Below are 19,527 nucleotides of genomic sequence, written 5' to 3' on the forward strand. Positions count from 1 at the left end.
TGCGAAACGAGCACAAGGACAATCAACACGAGGGCACTGAGCATGTAAGAAACATTGTTCAGCAGAAGATGTGGATCCTAGGCACACGGAACGCCTTAAGATCAATCAAGAACAAGTGCGTTTCCTGCAGAAAAGGCAGAGCACAAACGATAACAGCAGTCATAGCAGATCTACCCGAAGAACGGTTAGATGTTCCAACAGCCTTTACAAATGTTGGAGTTGACTATTTTGGCACTTTCATTGTGAAGATTGGGCGCAGAAACGAAAAGCGCTGGTGTTGTCTGTTTACTTGTCTAACTATGAGAGCGGTGCATATAGAAGTGGCACCCAAGTTGGACATCGATAGTTGTCTCAATGCAATAATGAGGTTTATTGCTCGAAGAGGCAAACCGAACACAATCATCAGTGACAACGGGAAAAACTTTGTTGGAGCTGAAAGAGAGTTTGCCGAGTATGTTGCAGCATGGAACAAAGAAGGGATCGAAGAACATCTAATTCAACGAGGAATCAGATGGAAGTTAACCCACCCGCAGCACCCCACTTTGGAAGAATATGGGAGCGGTTGGTGAGAAGTAGCAAGAAAGCAATGGATGCAGTGTTGGGGAACAGATCAGTCACCGAGGACGTTCTTTCAACAACGATGTGTATTGTTGAGCAGACTTTGAACGCAAGATCTTTGACTCAGTCAGTTCAGATGTTAATGACTTAGAAGCATTGACCCCCAATCACTTCTGGCTCGGCAACAGGAAAATTTGCTTACCCTATCTACCATGCGAAGAAGAATTTGTTGACCATCGACAGCTCTTTCGACAAGCTCAAGCCTATTCAAATCTCATATGGGACAAATTTCGGAAAGAATATCTGCCAACACTGAATAATCGACAAAAATGGCAATCTACGTCGAACAAAAATCTTAAAGAAGGCGATCATCTCGTTTGGTTGATCGAAGACAGCAATAAGCGTGGATATTACAATCTATCGAGTTACAGAGACCATATGGGTCTGACGGTGTGATTCGATCAGCGATATTTCGAACGAACGACGGAGTGTACAAGAGACCAGTAGAGAAGCTCGCCCCCAGTACTACCTGGAAAAAATGTTTTCGCGAAAGAAAACAGGGCCGGCGATGTGGCAGTTGAGCTTACTAACTCAATTACCAAATTGAATAGCGCTTCAAGGCCATTTCAAGCCTCAAAGCTAGAATAGCATGACAAGCAAAATTTAATGCTACATTCTATCGATGCCATACAGATTTGTTCACTTTGTTCAACATTTATATTTAGCAACTATTACTAGTACACAATTGTCATACATGAAGTAAAACTCAAACTCGAGATACCTCAACCACCAGCAAAACAATACTACGACTTAACAGTATTGCATCAGATTCTTTGCGATTGGATTGCGAATCAACCTGTTATTGATACAGAATATTCGACAAAACCTCTACATGATTAACAAATTTCCCAGGACATCAAATTTACACTGAAAAAGTGACGTTATAAAAAAGTGTTCACATTCTGTCGAAACTATTATCTACAACCAATCAACAGTTCAATTGACAGGTAAATCCATATGACTAGCAGCATAAAAGGAGCTGGAAAAACTACCAAAAATCAGTTGAAACTCGTTAATTTGGTTATATTAAACTGACATACAGTGCGAATTTGAAGCACACTTTCTTGAGCGGTAAATTAGATGTTATTGTGTCTTGTTTGTTTCTGTAGATCAAATTAGTGATTGTACAGTTTTAACTTAACTTTGACTTGTGAAAAGAGAATTAACTTTGATATTCTCTAAACTTTCTTTCGGAGGAACAAAGTTCGTAAGTAAGAGAAACTTTGTGCAAAGCACATAGTCAGTTGCTCTTACTAGCTGTAATGAAGCCTATAATAGTTTCAATATTGGTGTTATTGAAGCCAATGGCGGACTAGAAATTTGTTACCAAAGCGAATAATTGGAAATTCAGATAACAATTTTCTTTGCGTTCGCGCTTTTTTGTTACTTGACTAACCAAGTTCATTATTGTTCCAAATAGTCATTAGGTTTTTTACTAAGGACTGTACTTCGAGATAATTTGAAACTTCGATTTATAAATTGAGTTATTAAAAAACTCAACAAATATTTGATTGGTTCAATTTGAATTTTTTTGTTATTCTGATAGAAACAAGTTAGTTAAACAGCAAAGTTGAGCAATCAGTTATCAGGAGTAATTGAGCAACAAGTAATGAAACGGCATTCTACAGTATAATGGATAATACAGTTCACAAAAGTTAACTGCAAAAATACAATATCCGGACAGATTTGAAACCGCTGAAACGAACTGGGCGGTGTAAAGTTTTCCTTGACTTTGATAGGAGAGCAGCCGTTACACACTGTTTCATATTTCGGTAGATTACTTGGGAGCTAACAATTCATAACATCGATGAGTTACGTAAAATTGACTATATTTAAAAAATGTCAAAAAAAGTTAAACTTGAGTAAAAAAATCATAAACCAGAAAGGAAACAACAATTTCAGTTAAAATCAGTTCTCCAACAATGTAACAGTGCGCTTTTGATTTTCAACGTCTATTTGCCTTGTTTTATTGTTTTAATACATGTTTCTAACAAAATGTGCGTCAATTGAGTTCCAAAGTTTCAACAATTTTCCTTAAAAAATATTTTGTTCAAAATTTTTGCTTCAAAACTTTCCACAGACTTTTGATTGATTTCAGACGTGGACTTTCAACACTGGTCAATTTAGAAAATCGCGCTCCATTTCCTGGCAAAATACCGAGATCTAAGATTCGTGCATATATATTTTGTATTGGTGCAATATCTTGCAAAAGAAATATGGTTCTTGAAAAGTTATTGATGTATCAGAAATTCCGAATCACAGGTCATTAGGTCTTTAATGAGAAGCGGTGAGAGAAGCCTAAAAATCAGTTTTTGTTTATCTATTTGTTTTGCACTTCAAAACATAAACTATCTGATTGCATAAAAAGTCTTCATTTTTTCCGTTTTTTAATCCAGGCCAATCCTACATTTCACAACATAACAAATTTGCGATAAATAATGAATGAATTTCAACCATCTTTTCTGTTTATGCAGAAAAATTGAAAACAATTTTCTTTTGATTAATTTATTTAACTACTAGAGTTCTACTTGGTTTATTTAATTCAAAATGGCAGCGTAACGAAATTGCTGTATTAACTGATGTATTTGATGCTGCTTATCGTCTTCAAAGAATTTTGTTGCATCTTCTTAGAACAAGCATCTTTTTAAAGATATTTTTTGGCAATTTTCTATACAACATGGAAAATTTAAAAATTGAATGATTGCAGGAAGTAGTACGTTTTTGTTGCTTTGTGTAAAACCAAATTGACTTCCGTTAGAACTTCAAAGCTGCTATTCATCAATATTTTTTCCTTAAATCTTCAATCTTTAAAAAAAAATCGGATTATTTGAAATTATGAATTGTTACAGGAAACTCGGTTCTTTAAGGAACTAAAATGAAAAAATGAGTCTCTAAATCAAATTTGATATTTCAGGTCAACCTGCTAGGTGCAGTTCCATTCCAAAATCTGATATGCACAGACGAAAAAAGGCACCAGAGTGGCCTCGTGAGTTCAAAATTAAACGGTCTGGAAACATGAATGAAGGATTGAACGCATTAAACTGTGGACATAGATATGGTTGAATACACAAATGCACAAAAATAGGAAATAGGCAAATATGAATGCATAAGATTAGACAGAAGCAATTTTGAACTCGTGAATGTCTGTGCATAGAAGAATTCGAATGCATAATAGTCTGAACATAGACAAAATTGAATTCACGATGGTCCGGACATAAACAACTTTGAATTTACGAAAGTCTGAATTTTGAAGTTACGAACATTGGTAAATTTGAACGCACGAAAGACTAGCCATAGATGATTTTTGAATGCACTATAGTTTAGACATAGAAACATCAAGAAACTTAGAAGTTTTCTTCATTAAAGTTTCAAAGAACGAAAGAAGAACTTACCTGACGAACTTTATTGCTGTGTCGATAAGTAATGGCCACATAACTAAACTCAATTCTTATTTTGATTTGGCGCTATCATTATCTTATCGGAGTTAAGATCTATTCACATGCCAATCATGTATAATATTTTTAGCTAATCTAAATTTTCTCTGTATATTTTCGCATAGATAACTACTATAAACACAAGCTAATTCTGTATATTTTTAGTTCAAAATTTAATTTAAATACCGAGATCTAAGATTCGTGCATATATATTTTGTATTGGTGCAATATCTTGCAAAAGAAATATGGTTCTTGGAAAGTTATTGATGTATCAGAAATTCCGAATCACAGGTCATTAGGTCTTTAATGAGAAGCGGTGAGAGAAGCCTAAAAATCAGTTTTTGTTTATCTATTTGTTTTGCACTTCAAAACATAAACTATCTGATTGCATAAAAAGTCTTCATTTTTTCCGTTTTTTAATCCAGGCCAATCCTACATTTCACAACATAACAAATTTGCGATAAATAATGAATGAATTTCAACCATCTTTTCTGTTTATGCAGAAAAATTGAAAACAATTTTCTTTTGATTAATTTATTTAACTACTAGAGTTCTACTTGGTTTATTTAATTCAAAATGGCAGCGTAACGAAATTGCTGTATTAACTGATGTATTTGATGCTGCTTATCGTCTTCAAAGAATTTTGTTGCATCTTCTTAGAACAAGCATCTTTTTAAAGATATTTTTTGGCAATTTTCTATACAACATGGAAAATTTAAAAATTGAATGATTGCAGGAAGTAGTACGTTTTTGTTGCTTTGTGTAAAACCAAATTGACTTCCGTTAGAACTTCAAAGCTGCTATTCATCAATATTTTTTCCTTAAATCTTCAATCTTTAAAAAAAATCGGAATTATTTGAAATGAATTGTTACAGGAAACTCGGTTCTTTAAGGAACCAAAATGAAAAAATGAGTCTCTAAATCAAATTTGATATTTCAGGTCAACCTGCTAGGTGCAGTTCCATTCCAAAATCTGATATGCACAGACGAAAAAAGGCACCAGAGTGGCCTCGTGAGTTCAAAATTAAACGGTCTGGAAACATGAATGAAGGATTGAACGCATTAAACTGTGGACATAGATATGGTTGAATACACAAATGCACAAAAATAGGAAATAGGCAAATATGAATGCATAAGATTAGACAGAAGCAATTTTGAACTCGTGAATGTCTGTGCATAGAAGAATTCGAATGCATAATAGTCTGAACATAGACAAAATTGAATTCACGATGGTCCGGACATAAACAACTTTGAATTTACGAAAGTCTGAATTTTGAAGTTACGAACATTGGTAAATTTGAACGCACGAAAGACTAGCCATAGATGATTTTTGAATGCACTATAGTTTAGACATAGAAACATCAAGAAACTTAGAAGTTTTCTTCATTAAAGTTTCAAAGAACGAAAGAAGAACTTACCTGACGAACTTTATTGCTGTGTCGATAAGTAATGGCCACATAACTAAACTCAATTCTTATTCTGATTTGGCGCTATCATTATCTTATCGGAGTTAAGATCTATTCACATGCCAATCATGTATAATATTTTTAGCTAATCTAAATTTTCTCTGTATATTTTCGCATAGATAACTACTATAAACACAAGCTAATTTTGTATATTTTTAGTTCAAAATTTAATTTAAAAGTCAAGTTATTGAATTCTTTGACCCGTGTTATCGACCACAACAATGGTGTCCAGACCACCTACAGACAAACAAATTTTGGATCTACAGAACGCAGAATCAGCTACTGCTTGGATTATGTCTTTTGTGGCGAAATGTCGCGCAGAGAAGAGAGAGGACAAGGTCAACAACGATGGTACTGTACAGGACTTACAGGTAACCAATTTCTTCCTTAGTATGTTCAAGCAAGATGCAATTATTAAACTTAGGAGCCTACTGAGTCCTTGGAATTTGATAGACACTCCGTATAAAGACATCAGATTGGCGATTCAAAATTATATTTCTCCTAAAGAGTAGTAACGGCAGAAAATTCTAAATTTCTGTCCGTAATACAAGGTGTAGGGGAGTCAGACGACGAGTTCCTTGCACATCTTAGAGAGGAAGCACGCTATTGTGACTTCAAAAACTGAAAACAGCGGCCAAACCCGAAGAGGAGTTGGTAAAAATAAAGTTTATCTCAGGTTTGAGGGACCCTGAAACAAAACTTAGACTACTAGACGGTATTAAAGCAAAACCAGCAATGTGGGTTACTGAAATGACCGAGAACTTACAGTTCAGGAGTCAAGCAATGACTTTTGCAAGTTCTTCATCAGGTAATAAGCCCTTTAATGTGAAAGAAGTAGTTGGGTTCAACTTCAAAAAGACCTTTAGAAAACCAAATGAAAAATTTACGGCTAATAAAAGCAACAACATGTGCACTAGGTGTGGAGGTAAGCCACACTCTAGTAGACCCTGTCCAGCGCTAAGTAAAAAATGAAACACCTGTGAAAAGGTGGGACACTTCTCAAAAATGTGTAGAAGCAAACCCCAACCAAATTCAGGTAAGTACAATAAACAGAATAACTCTTGCGAAGAAGAAAATGTTTCTTCAGAGCAAGCATCTCCAGCATTGGAGATGGGAATGTTTTATACTAAAGAACAAATCTTTAGCATGTCTGTGACATTGGAATATATCTCAACAAAAAACCGCAAAGTAAAAATGCAGGTAGACACAGGTGCAGATAGCACATTGATATCATCAAAAATATGGACTGAGCTTGGTAAACCTCAGTTGGACGGTAAGATAAGACATCTTGAAGCTTATAATGGTCGTCAATTAACGCTTCTGGGATCACTTACTTGTGACGCTGAGTGGAACGGAAGCAGGCTCACGCAAAAACAACTTGCAGTTTTGCAGTCTGGTAAAGAATTTGGACTACTTGGCAGAGACCCTCTACCCAAGCACGGTGTGAACCACATCACAGCTGAGCACCCACCTGCTGTGAAGGGTTACAAAGCTCATGTGAAGCTGATACCAGGAACACATACAATGTTCTGCAAAGCCAGAAAATTACCTCTACCTCTTCAAGACAAGGTCACAGAGAAGCTGGAACAAATGGTCAGACAAGGCATCCTTGAACCGGTACAACCTGAGGAGTCACTAATTTATCTCCAGTGGTGTGGCAGAGGAAGAAGAGTGGAGAACTGAGGCTTTGCGTGGACTTGAAAGTGCACATCAATGGCAAGGTGATGGATGAGGACTACACAACACCAGACATGGAGACGATCTTCCACAACCTACATGGGGCCTCATACTTTGCCACAATTGACCTCTCAGATGCCTACTATCAAATTGAACTTGACGAAGAAGCAAAAGATATATGCACAATCAATACATCTCAGTGATTGTTCAAGATGAGCCGACTACCTCAGGGATTGAAAAACTCTTCTTCAACCTTCCAGAATTGCATCGAATCAACACTCAAAGGAATCAAAGGTGTTGTGATCTTTCAAGACGATGTATTGGTGTATGGAACTACCAAGGAGTATTCCGACAAGAGAATGCTTGCAGTCAAGAGTCGACTACGTGAGAAAAATTTTACTATTAATGAGAAAAAATCTAACTCAAACCCAGTCAATAGCGTTAGTTTTTTGGTATACTCCATTTCAAAGGAAGGAATGGCACCAGATCCCACACATTTTGAAAAAATAAAAAATGCAAAAGCACCGACTAACAATAAACAACTCGAATCGTTTGTTGGGCTAGCCAATTTTTACGGAAGAAATATTCCTGATTTTGCAACAAAAATGCTACCCCTAAATAACATGAGAAATAGCAATTTCCCATGGGGCAAAACGCATCAAAAAGCCTTTGAAGACATAAAAAATCAATTATGTGCTAACCCACTGGTACAACCATATAGTCTACAAAAAAGAAGCAACAGTTAATACTGAGGCCTCTGAAAAAGCTATTGGCGGGGTTCTTTCGCAAGAAGGACATCCAGTCATATATGTATCAAGAAAATTGACTCCAGCTGAGCAAAACTAACTACTCGAACATAGAGCGGGAAGCACTGGCAATTGTGTTTGTGGTCACAAGACTGAAACAATTCTTTCTTGTAAGACAATTTACCCTACAGACTGACCACAAACCACTCAAATATCTCTTTGCACCAGACAAGGAGATCCCGAAGACAGCATCAGCGAGGATCACCAGATGGGCAATAGCTCTAATGAGTTTCGACTGAGTTGAAGCACACGCCAGGAGAGCAGATACCCCATACAGATGCTTTGAGCAGAATGGATTTTGACGAAGACGAATCGGACAACGATCGAGTGTGCTTCGCAATCAATATATTCTACTTCACCCAGAGTGATTTGGTGACCCAAGAAGAAATCAAAACTGAAATTGAAACAAACAGACTCTTCCAGGACATAATGAAACGAGTCAAAAGCGGCAATTGGAAAAAAATTTTTAGAAGCGGAAAAAGGATTCGAACAACAAAAAGATGCACTAACCTTACATAATGGAATCATCTTCAGAGGTTTTGTTCCTTTCACTCCACCCAAACTACGACAGTTGGGTTTGGCAAAAGCGCATGAGATACATCCCGGGAAGAATGCAACTGAGACATCAGTCAGAATGATAGCATGGTGGCCTGGCATTACCCAGGACGTTCAACACTTTGTTAGTAAAGGTAAGAATTGTAAATTGAACAGGCCTAGCCTGGGAAAAACAGTCTCTACGTGGCCAGAAGCCGAGGTTTGGAAACGGCTCCACATGGACTGGGGTTATGTTAAGGACCAAGGCAATATCTCAGTAATTGTTGACGCAGGTTCTGGTTGAATAGAAGCCGCCCCGCGGGAAATAGAACATCAGAAACAGTTAAAATATATCTTAGTCAAATATTTCCAAGATTCGGAATACCAAAAACTTTAGTATCTGATAATAGTCCTGATATTGTAAGTTGTGACCTTAAACAGTGGTGTGAATCACTGGGAATGAAGAAAATGGAATCACCCGTCTATCATCCAAGAGCTAATGGACTAGCTGAAAGAGCAGTTCAGACAGTGAAGCGGGCACTTCAAGCGTAGAGTCCCTACCTTAATGTGTCATTTGGAGCATTCCTGCAAAGTGCACTGATGACACATCGCCACACTTCAAAGACGAGGAGCAAAACTCCAGTTGAACTCTTGTTGGGACGCAGAGTAAGACTACCAGCAATGGCAGATTTCGACTTGTGTGAACCCATTCTATTCATGGCCAACGAAAGTACAAATGCAGTTCCTGCTACCGTCATCATCAAGAAGGGCTTGAACACATCTTTCATACAGCCCGAAACTCGGAACGAACTATTCTAGTGAGTGACAACCAAATTGCGAGACAATGTGAAAACTGAACCAGCAGTGGAGGAGACCATATCTCAATCGGAACAACAACTTCAGAGCACAGATTGGGATCTTCACTTCAAGATGAATCTTCTGCAACCACATCGTCTGCAAAGCACCAACAACCCGAAACCTCAGAGGCTTCACGAACATCAACAAGAAACAGAAAACAACCCGACAGATTTGGAGAACCTATACCCACAAACTTGCTTAAAAGGAGGGAGGATGTGATGTTTCAAAGAAACATCAAGAAATTTTCTTCATTTAAGTTTCAAAGAATGAAAAAAGAACTTACCTGACGAACTTTATTGCTGTGTCGATAAGTAATGGCCACATAACTAAACTCAATTCTAATTTTGATTTGGCGCTATCATTATCTTTTTGACCTATCAATCATATGTCAGAAGTAAATTCTCCCACCAACAGAAATCTGATTCTAACATCCACCGACCTCCAACTAATGAACTCGATTGTACCCAAGCCATATTTGATTCTCATGAAGTGTTGATGAAAATAGAAAATCACCTCCGGGATTCGGAGTTAAGATCTATTCACATGCCAATCATGTATAATATTTTTAGCTAATCTATTTTTTTTCTGTGTATTTTCGCATAGATAACTAATATAAATACAAGCTAATTTTGTATATTTTTAGTTCAAAATGTAAATTAAATTTCAACTTTTTGAATTCTTTGACCCGTGTTATCGACCACGACAATAATAGTCTGAACATAGACAAATTTGAATTCACGATGGTCAGGACATAAATAACTTTGAATTTACGAAAGTTTGAATTTTGAGTTTAGGAACATTGGTAAATTTGAACGCACGAAAGACTAGCCATAGATGATTTTTGAATGCACTATATTCTGGACATAGAAAAATTTGAATGCACGAAAATCCCAACTTAGACGAATTTGATAGCACGAAAGTCTAGACAGAGGAAATTTTAAGCCACGAAAGTCTGAACAAGGACAAACTTCAAAGCATCATAGTCCGGACAGAGATAAATTTGAATGATTGAAGGTTTGAATATAATATAGGCGAATTTGAACGCACGAAAGTCTAACCATAGAAAAATTTGAACGCACTAATTTTTGAACATAAGCAAACTTGAACTTACGATAGACTGGACAAGGTCAATTTTGAAGGCTTAAGTTTGGACACAGGCAATTTTGAATGCACCAAAGTCTGGATAGACATTTTTGAAGTCACGAAAGTCTGAATATAAGCAATTTTGAACGCACGAAAGCCCGGACATAGACAATTTTGAAAGCACGGTTGACTGGAAATAAGGAATTTCAAACGCTCTATAGCCTTGATATAATTAAATTTGATGGAACAATAGTCTCGATATGAAGGCACGGAATTTTTTTGCTTCGATGTTCAGACTATCGTGCAGTAGCAATTTTTTATGTTCAGACTATATTGTGTTCAAAATTGACTGTGGGGCATGTGGATCCCTTGAAGATGAAGAACCAAGTGTTCCACGATTCCTCAAATCTTTATATCTAGGGGTCTTTTTTTCGAAACATGAGGCACATAAACCTCTCAATACAATATGCAACACCCATTTTGCTACCGTGCGCTTGTTTAATTGTTTTGATTCAATATAGCTCAACTTCGCCTTACATAACGCATAACATGATCATTCTGTTTTCTACTAGGATATTTTTTTTCAACAAAGGGCAAATGACAGACTTAAAGAATATGGGATTTAAAATGCTGTCTCTCATGTACTGAGATTGCCACACTGATTTCATTTATTAATTATTGGAGTACATTCTATTCAATACAATGCAGGTTAAAAGTGATACTAATCACAAGCCCCAACCCCTAACTCTGATGTCACCCGAACGAGGTGAAATGCCCTCAATGGCGTTCGATTCTCGACCAGGAGGGGCGCACTTTGTGGTGCCTCAGAGTGGGGAGATGATTCTAACTAGAACACCCAGGAGCACAACGTGGCAAGAGGCGTATCAACAGTTGAAGCATTTGAACAGACAAGGCAACAGACCACTCTCAGCTGATAGGTTAGAAAAACTTAACTGAAGTAACGACTGTAGTATAATCAATAATCCTTACCGAACTCCCAAAATCCATCAGAACTTCTTCAGAGATTTTTCAAAGGCTAAATGTTGACAGAGAGAGGCTAAGGCCTGGATTGGGGACCCAATACTTGGAACCTCTCAGTTTTTCTTGAAGTTGTCTTGATGTTGTGTGAAAAAATCATATGCATGTTTATTTACATCAATTTAAATGTTTTGAATATTTTGAATTATTTGTCGTCATATGCATTTGTTTGTTGGAGACGAATCGAAGAATCTATTTAATGATGAAGGTTTGTTCTAAAAAAATTATTCTAGGCTTTAAAGTTGTTTGATGGTGTACCAATTATTATGATCTAATGGCTAAGGTCATTCTACTAATAACTTTTTAGAGTTGTTTTTGATGTGTCAATTATGTGTTAAGATTAACACCCAAATACCTGCATTCAAAACGTGTTTCAGTGAGTGACTGCTGAATGCAAGACAATTTACAATTGGTAACTTATCTTTTTTGAAAACCATTAACTCTACCTTCATTTGGAGTTATTTGTTTTCTTTCATATATTGTTGGAAAACTATACTGTACATCTTTTCAAGACATAGATTTGCCGTATAAGCTGCGAGTTCTTCCTTATTGTTTCACTGAAATCCTAGAACAGTGGTCCATGTATAATAACTAGTGGTCCTTGAGCAGTTGCGTGAAACCATGGCTTATTACCGTCCAGCCTGATTAATTATTTCATTTTTTAAAGCACTGTTTACTACTTCTTCGAAACAAATTCATGAAAATTCTACAATATCTCTAAAACCATGTTTTCCAATTATTTCTGTGAAAACATCTAAGAATTAAAACTTTTTGCTGTAACTAAAAAATTGCTTGAACTCTTTCTTTTTCCCTATTGTAATGATTTAATCGCTCCGTAAGGGCAATTATTGTACCCAGAACGACTTTTGTTTTGAAAATTAAATTGAATTTCGTTAACAGTTTTATTTATATCTAAATATTTTGCCATTTGATCCAGGAGGAGGCTAATGCTGGAGTTACCGAACGTTAAGCAACAGGCAACATTTTTTTGCTGTCAGCTTGCAGAGATTAAAAAGTCAGCGAATTCCGATTTGAAATGTTTACTAATTAGAGTTAATTTACTCGTCTTTAATTTTGCCAACTTGCAGATAGAAAGTGTCCTTATAATGAAACCTTTAGCTTAAATGGTCGAGGAAACTTTATTTTTTATATGACGTACGTCAATGAAAAGAAGTTTCTGGAAACCCTCAGGTTTTTAATGCAAATTATCTATAACAAGGAAGAGCGGCTCAGTTAAATGAAAAATTTATGGACGCTGTCTCATTCTCAGTTGTAACTAAGGCTACTTGATAGTTCTGTTAGTGTTACGTAAAATGCCGGAGTCTCTGCGCAGCTCAATACCAATTTGAAATTCTACCCGAAAATTATTGCAATTTAATTATAGATGTAAGGGTTATAACTCCACATCCGATAAGGGGTTTATCTTATGAAGTATTATAGCATTTAGTTGGGTAGATTCCAAATCTGGGGTTAATCGAAAAACGGAGACTTTTAATTAAAAGGTACAATATAAAATTTAAAAAAATGAATTGTTGACAGGTACAAGGTTGCGAGCAGCTATCGAGACACGATCACATGCGAGTACAGACCCCAAGTTGTGGGACAGCGACCTCCCCTGCCCCACGTGCATGTAATTCAAAATGGCTCACACAACTACAAACAACACCTCTATCCACAAGCACAGGGAAGCAGTGAATTCCTATGGAAGAAAATAGAGGGAAAGGCGGGAATAGGACAGTCTACGTTTTGGCGCTGAAAAGACTTCTACTCTATATCACACGAAAATACTTCTAGAGACGGCCCCTCAGCTTTATGCAGTGGAATAGAGAAGTTTGACGAGAAGACTAAAAAAATAAAACAAGATGAGCTTGAGGCCAGATTGTATTGCTTGATTTTCGTGAAATCGTGTCTGAACGAAATCTTGATGAAACTTTGAGCGTGTTTGTTTTTGTGCGCTCCATTACCACAAATATAGTACTATATTTGTTTGTTATAGATGCTTTTATGTCTCGCAAAATAAAAATTGCAATGTTCAAATCATCACTGCTTTTTTAAAGAGAAGCACGACGTTGATAAATAATCTTGAAAAACCTGGCAGAGGCTGTAGATTTCGACAAAAAATTGCATTTTTCAGCCACAGCCGAAAAATTTTTATTGATATTTTTAAAATAAATCTTCTTTTGCTGGATGATGAAAAAGTTTGCGGCACCGTATTGCGAAACATCTCTTTTTACATTTCAATTACTAGCACTAATTTTGGTACCGATATTATTAATTCTGTATCTCTTTTCGATTTTTGTTCGGGCTTTTAAAAGTTGACTGTGTTGACTAATTAATTCCTCTAAAACAAAATTGTAGGAATTTAGTCAATTATGTGCAATCTTTTTTAAGCAATTTTTTGTTTGACCGAATTTTTGTCTCGTACTTTTGACTTTTCGTCCTCAAAAACTGTATAAACAGTTGAATCCCAGAGGGCATTAAGGACACCTTTCGGCTTACTAAAACCTAAGTATTAAATTCACCGAAACTGATTTGCAGATAAATTATTGGTGCGAAGAGCGGTTTCAAAAATCTGCCCCCAACACTTCAGGAACAATGGCAAATCAACCCAATTAGTTTCAGAGGTCTAAAATCTGTCGGTATATTAGGTTTTCGCAGTTAACTTCTGTGAACTTTTTTCTCAGCTATGCTGTAGATTACCATTGCGATACTTGATACGCAGTTAGTCAAAATGAAAAATGGTTCAGCATTGGTGTTCTTCAGCAATTTGTTTCAATAAATATATCAAATACATTTGTTAATTATTCAAAGCGTATCTGTTGATAACCCAAGTACAAAACAAAGGTCCAAACTAAATTGAGGTTCAGTCCTCAGTAGTTAACTGTCTATCAACAACGACCTTAATTAATTTGACTAATTAAGCAATAATATTTTGCAAAAATTTTTAAATTTGATTCCAACTTTCAGGTTTCTAACTCAATTTTAGTTTTAATTCGGCCAAAATGAAACCAATTTGAAATTAGGCTATGCATCGTTGAAGCTAATAAAAAATTATTTTTGAAATTTGAACAAAGTTTTTTTTATATAGGAAAATTTTATATAATTTAACTTGGCTGTACAATTGCCAAGTGCTTTTACAGGATCAAAACACAGTAACCAGTAGTTTACAGCTCCAGAATGATTTCAGCTTTAATTGTTTTGTAGGTCAGGATAAGAAAAATAAAACCCCACAATTTTTCACTGATTTTAGATAGTTTTTCAAACTATTTCTACTGCTAGTCACGTGAATTCGCATAACAAATTTGAGTATTTTTTGCTTTAGATCAGAATGTCAACAAAATGAAAGCAGTTTTTAATGCCAAAAATTTTGCACCGTAAATTTTGAGGTCATAGAAAGTTTTTTGAATGTGTATAACTTTGGTCGAATACTTTATGCCAAAAGAATTTTGGCCAAACCAATTAAAATGAATCCAACGAATTTTCAAATTTCTCCAGTAATTCAATCTTACGTAGCGATAACGATTTGGTGGTAGTCAGGTAGTTCGAGTTAGACTTTCATTTCTTGTTTGAAAATCAGGTACTAATAAATGTTTCTGACTAAGAGTTTTAACAAACCATGAGTAATTTGATAGGGCTTTAATTGAATGTAGCATTAATTTTTGCTGGAATGTTTGTCTTTTCAACTGCCTAAAGTACCTGCGAATTCGCCTGCTTATTCATTAAGCTGAGTTCTTACAGAAAAAAGAAAACTAGCTATCAAAACAAATTTGATGAATGTTTGATGCACATCAATCATTTAAAAAATCATAATGCATTGATGATAATTAAGTGTTTTCCTCACCTTTTCAGGCTCTTTTTATGATGTAAACTGAATAAAGAAATCAAAATTTTGTCGGATTTGCCCCCCAAAATTTGGCCTCGAAATTTCATAATTAACCTACTAGGGCCGAACGAATCGCTCTAGTACAGCTGGTAGCTGTACAAGCAGTAAGTTTGCAACCAGGTGCTTAAATCAACATTGTTTTTTCACAGCAGGTAACAGTTTAAATTAGAGAATTTTTGGCACATATAATTGTCTTTGTTCCCATTTTAGCTCTCCCAACGCTTAGTTGTGATAAGATCTATAGCGGCCGCCCCTCAATCATGGTAACTGTGCCATAAAGGTCGCTATTTATTTGTATGGGCATAATGGGAAAACCATTATTTTCAATTTAAAACTGTCTCAATTGAGTTCAGCTGTCTATACCTCCGAATGAGAGGGCAATTTAGATTACGCTGAGCTCAAAATTTAACGTAACTTAGTGTCAATTGAAAGAAAGAAAAGCCAAGCCAAATCGTGCATAAAAAAGACAAATGACTACAAAATTTGTCTCAAACTTCGCTGAGCGAAATTAAAAGCTTACACCAAATTATGAAGACCTTTAGTGCGTCAAAAATTGCACCGTAAGAAACCTATAAAACTACATCAAATAAATTGCGTAAAATTGATGTTAGAGTAATTTGACGGCCTGCTCGCGTTGAAATAGGTCACTAAAACATGCTTGCCGTTAGAAACACAGCCGGCATAGCTGCGAAATAAATTTGCGTGAAATAAAATACCGATAAAAACCGATACAATAATGAGTTGGAAAAAAATGCCCCCGCCACTAAAAAAAAACTTTCAATCAAAATTCTAACTCTATCATTGAAAACAATTGTGTGCGCAAAAAGTTTTCACAACGCAGAGATTGGAACCCCTATCCCTGGATTGATTATCAGAACTATTAACCACACCCGGTTACCAGTCCCCTTGTTGCACATCATCTTTAATTTCTTGTTTTAAGCAACAGAAATATTTTATGAATGCACGCAATTTAGGTCACCCACAAAGCAAGAATCAAGTTTGAAAAAATGACGAAAACGTGAAGCGACAGAATGTTCTAGAACAAATGTAAAACGAAAATGAGCGTCAGACGACAAAACAAAAAACGACGTAGCCAGAAGAATACCGGAAACGATACATTTACAAACCTAACCTTACTTATAGAAGGAAATATCAAAGAAAAGAAATAACGAAGGAATTAATAGCCTAATGAAACTATAGACAATGTTTTAAAAAAAACGAGAATGTGTTAGGTGGGGTGGGGTAGGGGAGGGGAGATTGGGGAGGTAGATGGGGACGTGGGGGGTTAAGTGGGGAAGTGGGGAGAGGGTGTCTGTAGTTTTAATAGGGAAAAGGGCCTGTTACGGGAAAAAACTTTATCAAATGCCTTTTTGATCTGGAGTATTACCAGAAGTTCCTAATTTCTTTGGGATATAACTGAGCTACAAATCTAATGTTCGAAAACAGAAGTCATCCTGACAAAGTAGAAGTCAATGTTTGAAAACAAAAGTAAAATTCAAGTCACGAACAAACTTGGGTCAGCTAAAAAAAACCTGTAAAATCTCAGTAGTCCTCTTCGAGTCGTATAAAACCAAGAGCACCGCAATATAGCTCCACTCAGCTTACAGATTCGCAGATATAAACATACACGGCAGATTGAATTGCCGGAAAATAGCCGCCGTTGATTCCCATAATTTTATTGGGATTGAAAGAAAAGAAAATATCAACAAAAATTGATTTTTGTATAAAAACGTTTTTAAGTGCGATTTATTTTGATGTCATTTTGTAATTGAACATACCCCATTCTCTCACTGAGAGGCTAGAGGGTCTAGTATCAATACCAATAAGCATTATAGATAGTAACTAAAACTTATGATAACAAAGTTCAAGTACCGGGCATCGAAAAATGGGCTTTATCGGTTTATCCCGTTTCTATTTCTGACTTTGATTTTTTTTATACTGACTCTCTTCATTTTGAATTGTTTTGTTGAGCGGCTGCTGTTTAAAAGGACTTTGAGCTGATCGACAGAAGGGTGCAATTAGCCTAGAGAAGTCGAAAGATTTCACGCAAAATGTCAAAAAAGCGGCAAATTGATTAAAGCGAAAAAAAAGTTCGACGAAGTTAAAAAACATAGCAGGACAAGTCCTGACGTAAAATTCAAAGAACTTTCATTGACTAAACAGCAAAATAGACCAAAGACGGACTATGAATGGATTGGGAAAACCATTTAGATTAAAAAAACTGATACAAAAAATTGAAAAAACTGTAAAAATCAAAGTGAAATTGCCGCATTTGAACAAAAAACCACAAGCGAGAAAGCGAATATTTGTTCAAACATTGTTTTCTCACTCTATTTTAAAATTAGAGCGCAAAAATTTCACGCCGCTAAACCACTTCCTTTTTCGCTCTACTTCCTGTTTCGGCGTTACAAAAATCACTACTCCAATTTGACTTCAAAAATCATGAAAATGTGTGAACAGATCAAAAACATAGCAGGACAAGTCCTGACGTACAATTCAAAGAAATTTCATTGACTAAACAGAAAAAACTAGACCTAGAATAGACAATGAATTAATTGAGAAAATATTTTTTAAAAAAATCAGATAAAAAAAAGATAAAAAAAAACAGAAAATCAATGTCAAAATGCAGCATGTGTACAAAAAAAACTACTAGCGAGAAATGAAATTTTAATTCAAACAAAAATCTAGGCCTAGATTGAGCTTTGAATGTATTGGGAAAACGATCTAGAAAAAATTCCGATTCAAGAAATCGAAAAAAACAGTACAAATCAGAATGGAATTGAGGCATGTGAACAAAAAACCACTACCGAGAAACCGAATTTTTGTTCAAACACCGTTTTCTCACTCTACTTTAAAATTAGAGCGAAAAATGTTCACGCCGCAAAACCACTCGTTTTTTCGCTCCATTTCCTGTTGCGGCGTGACCAAAATCGCTACTCCAATTTGACTTCAAAAAGCCTGAAAATGTGTGAGCAGATCTAAAAAAACATAGCCGGAAGAATTCCGGAAACGACTCGAAGGAGAAAATTGCCCATACTTTTGACTACACAACTAGAACAACTATTGTGAACCCTGAACATCCAAGAACGCCATAAAAAAACTTAAGGAAGAATGGAAACGGCATTCTAAAACAAATTGAATAAAAATTTAGAAAAACTTAATGAGTTCTTTTTAATAGTACAAGGAAACATAAAGCCCAGTAAAATTCCTTTCCAGTTAGTGCAATGAAAATCTCGCAAAATATTGAACAAGTCATAATAGGCTGATAAATTTGTCTAAGACTAAAAAAAGAAAAACTGAAAAAAAAATAAGAAAAATGGTTTAAAATTTCTCAATTTTTCTGTCAATTTTCAGAAAAAGAATCTTTTACACCAATGAAACTTTAGTCAATTGGTACCAGAATATTCGTTAATTAACAAGCTTCTATTCAAATCCCACTGAGAGCATTAATACAAAAAACAGGCAAAAATCATTAAATTTCGTCTAAAAATAGCAAAACTGATCAAAACTCTCCAAATTAGCATTAAACTCAGAATTAACTATTTGAAACCTTCAATTCTTATCAAAACAAGCCTAAAACTAATACAATATCATAATCAAACCTCATAATCATCAAAAGTTGCAAAAAATCTGCTTTTAAAAGCCGGACGTGAACAAAAAAATTTCGCTCGCTTAGGGAAAATTTCTGCACACATCAATTTCTCGCTCTCTCAAAAACAGCGGTATGAACAAAAAGCACTCTTTTCGCTCCGCTCTTAACTTTTGTTCAGCCCCAAAATCACTCCAAATTTTATCACGCGTTTCATTTCCCGCTTCAAAAATCACTCCAATAAAATTGATTTAAAAATAGGACTTCTCCAATACTCCTCTTCGAGTCGTAAGAAAGACAGCGCTCCAATACAATTCAAATTCTTTGAATTGTAAAAAGACAGCACCCCAATACAATTCAAATTCTTTGAATTGTAAAAAAGGAGCGCTATAATAGCCGGCTGAGAAGATGAAGGCGGCTATTAATAATACTATATATGGTAATATTAATATGGTTTCAATTGGTCTGCCATCGTTGGTTTCGTTTCCTCTATTTTTTATCTGTCCACTTAAAATTTTTGGTTAGCTGAAAATCAATTCTC

General features: G+C 35.6%; 1 protein-coding gene across 3 annotated transcripts in view; it reads left to right on the forward strand.

The window, feature by feature from the left end:
• LOC142342387 (uncharacterized) overlaps positions 1-13,555 on the forward strand; it is a 77,532-nt gene extending 63,977 nt beyond the window's left edge. For 2 of the 3 annotated variants that reach the window (XM_075393702.1, XM_075393704.1), the window contains exons 8-9: positions 11,185-11,414; positions 13,054-13,555. In XM_075393702.1, the coding sequence (XP_075249817.1) occupies positions 11,185-11,414; positions 13,054-13,270 (447 nt within the window). In that variant the 3' untranslated portion in view covers positions 13,271-13,555. Of the gene's footprint in view, positions 1-11,184; positions 11,415-11,891; positions 11,927-13,053 lie in introns of all 3 variants that reach the window. The other variant, XM_075393703.1, reaches the window with a different exon arrangement.
• The last annotated feature ends 5,972 nt before the right edge of the window (positions 13,556-19,527 follow it).

This window comes from Convolutriloba macropyga, chromosome 7 (genome assembly GCF_964194025.1).
Source record: "Convolutriloba macropyga chromosome 7, txConMacr16.3, whole genome shotgun sequence".
NCBI lineage: Eukaryota > Metazoa > Xenacoelomorpha > Acoela > Convolutidae > Convolutriloba > Convolutriloba macropyga.